This window comes from Cyclopterus lumpus, chromosome 1 (genome assembly GCF_009769545.1).
Source record: "Cyclopterus lumpus isolate fCycLum1 chromosome 1, fCycLum1.pri, whole genome shotgun sequence".
NCBI lineage: Eukaryota > Metazoa > Chordata > Actinopteri > Perciformes > Cyclopteridae > Cyclopterus > Cyclopterus lumpus.
The window spans coordinates 26,743,837-26,750,613 of NC_046966.1; the positions used below are offsets into that span (position 1 = coordinate 26,743,837).

At 48.3% G+C, this 6,777-nt stretch overlaps 1 protein-coding gene across 2 annotated transcripts in view; it reads right to left on the minus strand.

Annotated features, from left to right (window-relative positions):
* Window positions 1-6,370, minus strand: part of LOC117735667 (3-oxo-5-alpha-steroid 4-dehydrogenase 2-like) — a 14,008-nt gene extending 7,638 nt beyond the window's left edge. For both annotated transcript variants that reach the window (XM_034540476.1, XM_034540467.1), the window contains exons 1-3: window positions 6,323-6,370; window positions 4,735-5,149; window positions 3,728-3,891 (exon numbers count right to left, since the gene is read on the minus strand). In XM_034540476.1, the coding sequence (XP_034396367.1) occupies window positions 3,728-3,891; window positions 4,735-5,012 (442 nt within the window). In that variant the 5' untranslated portion in view covers window positions 5,013-5,149; window positions 6,323-6,370. The remainder of the gene's footprint in view (window positions 1-3,727; window positions 3,892-4,734; window positions 5,150-6,322) is intronic.
* Between the last annotated feature and the right edge of the window lie 407 nt (window positions 6,371-6,777).

Genomic DNA, 6,777 nt, shown 5'->3' on the forward strand with positions numbered 1-6,777 from the left:
GCTTTACAATCTGTACACATACGACATCCCTGACCTTTGACCTCACATCGGATCAGGAAAAACTCCCCAAAAATAACCTTTGACAGGGAAAAAAGTGAAGAAACCTTCAGGAGAGCAACAGAGGAGGATCCCTCTCCCCGTATGGACAGATGAATAGATGTCATGTGACCAGATGAACAGAGTTACAGAGTTACATAAACACATTACATGAATATGACAATGTATGAATGGAACTCCAATCCATGAAACAGAAGGAGGTAGAGAGGAGGGGGGGCGGGGCATCAGCAGGGCCAATGGGAGGCCGGCTCACCAGCATCAGACACCTCCAGGTCCAATGGACCCTCTGAGACGTGAAGTCACAACGACTCCGGGGAGGAAGCAGAGTTAATAAGGTGCAATGGAGAGATGTAAATTCATCCATAAGGAGAGAGAGAAGATGAGATAGGTGCTCAGTGTATCCTAAAACATCCCCCAGCAGCCTATAAGCCTATAGCAGCATATCAAGGGGCTGGACCAGGACAAACCTGATTCAGCCCTAACTATAAGCACTATTAAAGAGGAAAGTCTTAAGTCTATTCTTGAATGAGGTGACTGTGTCTGCCTCCAGGACTGAAAGTGGAAGCTGGTTCCATAAAAGAGGAGCTTGATAACTGAAGGCTCTGGCTCCCATCCTACTTTTTAGGACTCTAGGAACCACAAGTAGCCCCGCATTTAGTGAGCAGCTCTCTAGTGGGGCAATATGGTACTACAAGCTCCTTAAGATATGATGGTGCATCACCAATCAAGGCTTTGTAGGTCAGGAGAAGAATTTTAAATGTGATTCTTGATTTTACAGGGAGCCAGTGGAGAGCAGCTAATACAGGAGTCATGTGATCTCTTTTCTTAGTTTTTGTGAGTACACGAGCTGCAGCATTCTGGATCAACTGGAGGGACTTAAGAGACTTATTAGAGCAGCCTGATAATAAGGAGTTGCAGTAATCTAGTCTGGAAGTAACAAACGCGTGAACCAGCTTTTCTGCATCTTTTTGAGACAAGATTTGCCTGATTTTTGAAATGTTACGTAGATGAAAAAATGTAGTCCTTGAGATTTGCTTAACGTGGAGTTAAAGGACAAGTCTGGGTCAAAGATAACTAGAGATTCTTTACAGTGGTGTTGGATGCCAGGGCAATGCCATCTACAGAAACCACATCACCAGATAATTGATCTCTGAGGTGTTCAGGGCCCAGTAAAATAACTTCAGTTTTGTCTGAGTTTAACATCAGGAAGTTGCAGGTCATCCATGTTTTTATGTCTTTAAGACATTCTTGAATTTTAGCGAGCTGGTTGGTCTCCTCTGGTTTGATCCATAGATATAATTGAGTATCGTCTGCATAGCAATGAAAGTTTATGGAGTGTTTCCTGATAATCTTGCCCAAAGGAAGCATATATAAGGTAAATAAAATTGGTCCATCATCACCATCATCATCATCATCATCATCACCACCATCATCATCACCATCATCATCATCATCACCATCATCATCATCATCATCATCATCACCATCATTCCGGTTCAAACAATTCTCATCTCTAAAGATCTAGAGGGGTAAAAAGGTCAAAGGTTCAAACCAATAAAACAACAATTAGATGTTTGTTTACTGACAGTCCTGGTGTATAGAATGTGTTCACATTGTCATAATTCTTGCGGTAACTACGCTTCCTGAAGGCAACGTAGTTGAGGCAGTTCCTGAGCCCCCCTCAGTTGATACCACGCCCCTCTCAGTCGTCACCACGCCCCCCTCAGTTGATACCACGCCCCTCTCAGTCGTCACCACGCCCCCCTCAGTTGATACCACGCCCCTCTCAGTCGTCACCACGCCCCCCTCAGTTGATACCACGCCCCTCTCAGTCGTCACCACGCCCCTCTCAGTCGTCACCACGCCCCCCTCAGTTGACACCACGCCCCTCTCAGTCGTCACCACGCCCCTCTCAGTTGACACCACGCCCCTCTCAGTCGTCACCACGCCCCTCTCAGTCGACACCACGCCCCTCTCAGTCGTCACCACGCTCCTCTCAGTCGTCACCACGCCCCTCTCAGTCGACACCACGCCCCTCTCAGTCGACACCACGCCCCTCTCAGTCGTCACCACGCCCCTCTCAGTCGTCACCACGCCCCTCTCAGTCGTCACCACGCTCCTCTCAGTTGACACCACGCCCCTCTCAGTCGTCACCACGCCCCTCTCAGTCGTCACCACGCTCCTCTCAGTCGACACCACGCCCCTCTCAGTCGTCACCACGCTCCTCTCAGTTGACACCACGCCCCTCTCAGTCGTCACCACGCTCCTCTCAGTTGACACCACGCCCCTCTCAGTCGTCACCACGCCCCTCTCAGTTGACACCACGCCCCTCTCAGTTGACACCACGCCCCTCTCAGTCGTCACCACGCTCCTCTCAGTCGTCACCACGCTCCTCTCAGTTGACACCACGCCCCTCTCAGTTGACACCACGCCCCTCTCAGTCGTCACCACGCCCCTCTCAGTCGTCACCACGCCCCTCTCAGTCGTCACCACGCCCCTCTCAGTCGACACCACGCCCCTCTCAGTCGTCACCACGCTCCTCTCAGTCGACACCACGCCCCTCTCAGTCGTCACCACGCCCCTCTCAGTCGTCACCACGCCCCCTCTCAGTCGTCACCACGCTCCTCTCAGTTGACACCACGCCCCTCTCAGTTGACACCACGCCCCTCTCAGTCGTCACCACGCTCCTCTCAGTCGACACCACGCCCCTCTCAGTCGTCACCACGCCCCTCTCAGTTGACACCACGCCCCTCTCAGTTGACACCACGCCCCTCTCAGTTGATACCACGCCCCTCTCAGTCGTCACCACGCTCCTCTCAGTCGACACCACGCCCCTCTCAGTCGTCACCACGCCCCTCTCAGTTGACACCACGCCCCTCTCAGTTGACACCACGCCCCTCTCAGTCGTCACCACGCTCCTCTCAGTTGACACCACGCCCCTCTCAGTCGTCACCACGCTCCTCTCAGTTGACACCACGCCCCTCTCAGTCGTCACCACGCTCCTCTCAGTTGACACCACGCCCCTCTCAGTTGACACCACGCCCCTCTCAGTCGTCACCACGCTCCTCTCAGTTGACACCACGCCCCTCTCAGTCGTCACCACGCTCCTCTCAGTCGTCACCACGCCCCTCTCAGTCGTCACCACGCCCCTCTCAGTCGACACCACGCGCCTCTCAGTCGTCACCACGCCCCTCTCAGTCGTCACCACGCCCCTCTCAGTCGTCACCACGCTCCTCTCAGTCGTCACCACGCCCCTCTCAGTCGTCACCACGCCCCTCTCAGTCGTCACCACGCTCCTCTCAGTCGTCACCACGCCCCTCTCAGTCGTCACCACGCCCCTCTCAGTCGTCACCACGCTCCTCTCAGTTGACACCACGCCCCTCTCAGTCGTCACCACGCCCCTCTCAGTCGACACCACGCTCCTCTCAGTTGACACCACGCCCCTCTCAGTCGTCACCACGCCCCTCTCAGTCGTCACCACGCTCCTCTCAGTTGACACCACGCCCCTCTCAGTCGTCACCACGCCCCTCTCAGTCGACACCACGGCCCCAAAACACTTTTCATACACATATTTTTATTTTTAAACATTGTTGAATTTTGTTTAAGACCAAAACTATTGGCCTGGATCTGGCGCCACACTAATGAGGCTCATGGGTGCAGCGTAGCCAACCTGCAGCCAGGCGAGCGTCCCTCAGCCAGGTGTGTTCGAAGTGGGCGCAGTGCAGCAGGTGATGTCCCTGCAGGAAGCCGTTGAGCGAGCAGAAGATGGCGGCAGCGAGCACAATGGGCAGCGGGACGGGGCGTCCTCGGGTCAGGAAGGCGTAGATGAAGCTCCTGCAGAACACTCAGACTTTAGTTTTCACAACTTTTTAACTTCTTGCGGTTCTTTTCCTCAACGTGTGACCTGTGGACACCACTTTCAAAATAAAACACCTTCCATTACTCGTTTCCTGTCATGAAAAAAGACAGTTTCCTCACATTCATCAATACATGAATAAAATCAACAGGTCAATAGAGACCTGCAGAGACCTGCAGAGACCTGCAGAGACCTGCAGAGACCTGCAGAGGCCTGCAGAGGCCTGCAGAGACCTGCAGAGACCCAACGATGATGTTTATGATAAACTGAATGATGAAGAGTTCCTTTATGTGATGATGATGAATGTTTATGATAAACTGAATGATGAAGAGTTCCTTTATGTGATGATGATGAATGTTTATGATAAACTGAATGATGAAGAGTTCCTTTATGTGATGATGATGAATGTTTATGATAAACTGAATGATGAAGAGTTCCTTTATGTGATGATGAATGTTTATGATAAACTGGATGATGAAGAGTTCCTTTATGTGATGATGATGAATGTTTATGATAAACTGGATGATGAAGAGTTCCTTTATGTGATGATGAATGTTTATGATCAACTGAATGATGAAGAGTTCCTTTATGTGATGATGAATGTTTATGATAAACTGAATGATGAAGAGTTCCTTTATGTGATGATGAATGTTTATGATCAACTGAATGATGAAGAGTTCCTCCTACTTCTTTAAAAAGCTGAAACAATGATGATCTCATATAATCTGATGCGTTGACAGCCAACAGGATACAACGCAGTTAACATGCGACACACACATTACAGCAGCAGGATATTAACCCACAAAGGGTCCGAAGTTAACCTGTGGAAGTAGTGCAGCATGAAGGTGCAGAGCAGCAGCGTCCTCCCGGTGCGGTCTCCGGTCTTCTCCGGCTCCCCGGTGAGCAGCAGGAGCAGCGGCAGCAGGAAAGCTGGGACCTCCTGCAAGAACCAGCCCAGTCGGGCCGGACAGCAGCAGCCCTTCTCCGGCAGGTAGCGGCCGTACTGCGTGTGGCTCCGGCTCTGGTGCAGCATGTAGGCGGCGCCGCCGACGATCAGAGCCCAGCTCAGGGAGGACACGGCGGCGTCCCGACACTCCATCTGCGGGGCTCTGCACGTGGAGGACTGGGAGCGGAGGAATACCTGCGTGGTTGGGCTGGCAGCTAGTCCGGGAGGGACTACTTTACTGCAATGTTGTCCACTAATGACAAACAGGTAAACAACTCAAAACTGGAACTCTGTCAACAAACAATAACCAGAGAACAGTTAGAACACAGCAGCTGTTAATAAACAATAACCAGAGAACAGTTAGAACACAACAGCTGTTAACAAACAATAACCAGAGAACAGTTAGAACACAACAGCTGTCAACAAACAATAACCAGAGAACAGTTAGAACACAACAGCTGTCAACAAACAATAACCAGAGAACAGTTAGAACACAACAGCTGTCAACAAACAATAACCAGAGAACAGTTAGAACACAGCAGCTGTCAACAAACAATAACCAGAGAACAGTTAGAACACAGCAGCTGTCAACAAACAATAACCAGAGAACAGTTAGAACACAACAGCTGTTAACAAACAATAACCAGAGAACAGTTAGAACACAGCAGCTGTCAACAAACAATAACCAGAGAACAGTTAGAACACAACAGCTGTCAACAAACAATAACCAGAGAACAGTTAGAACACAACAGCTGTCAACAAACAATAACCAGAGAACAGTTAGAACACAGCAGCTGTCAACAAACAATAACCAGAGAACAGTTAGAACACAACAGCTGTTAATAAACAATAACCAGAGAACAGTTAGAACACAGCAGCTGTCAACAAACAATAACCAGAGAACAGTTAGAACACAACAGCTGTCAACAAACAATAACCAGAGAACAGTTAGAACACAACAGCTGTCAACAAACAATAACCAGAGAACAGTTAGAACACAACAGCTGTTAATAAACAATAACCAGAGAACAGTTAGAACACAACAGCTGTTAATAAACAATAACAAGAGAACAGTTAGAACACAACAGCTGTCAACAAACAATAACCAGAGAACAGTTAGAACACAACAGCTGTCAATAAACAATAACCAGAGAACAGTTAGAACACAACAGCTGTTAATAAACAATAACCAGAGAACAGTTAGAACACAACAGCTGTTAATAAACAATAACAAGAGAACAGTTAGAACACAACAGCTGTCAACAAACAATAACCAGAGAACAGTTAGAACACAACAGCTGTTAATAAACAATAACCAGAGAACAGTTAGAACACAGCAGCTGTTAATAAACAATAACCAGAGAACAGTTAGTGTAACAGACGTGAACAGGGCATGGAAGAAGTCGACTCAGAAGTTGATCTTTCCAGTATTTATTTCTGCAGAAGACAATAAAAACACACACATTGCCTTCTGGTCTGTCTTGCTGCACATCAGCTTCCACGAATAGTATTAGAACTTTTGTGAAGGAAAGACGGGACTACGGAAGCCTAGGAGGCAAAGAAGAGGTGAAACGCAATTTCCACAGGAAACAGATTTAACTCTTCAAAATAAAATTCACACAAACACACTTCAACAGGATCGTTGAATAATAAACAAAAATAAGATATAATATATTAAAAATAAGAAATAACAGAGTGTATTTCTAACTCCGTTACATTCACCCCCACTGAATTTTATCAAACATGAGCACTAACTACAAAGTGCACGCCAAAGAAAACATTACAATTTGACAACTTACAAAGGGCCAACTTCAAGAAAACCAACATAAAATGTATCCCATAAGGATGAAGTGGTACGAGAGCAGCGCTAGCCTCTCAACCCATCAACTGGCAACAGGGTGCCTTGTACACCCCACAA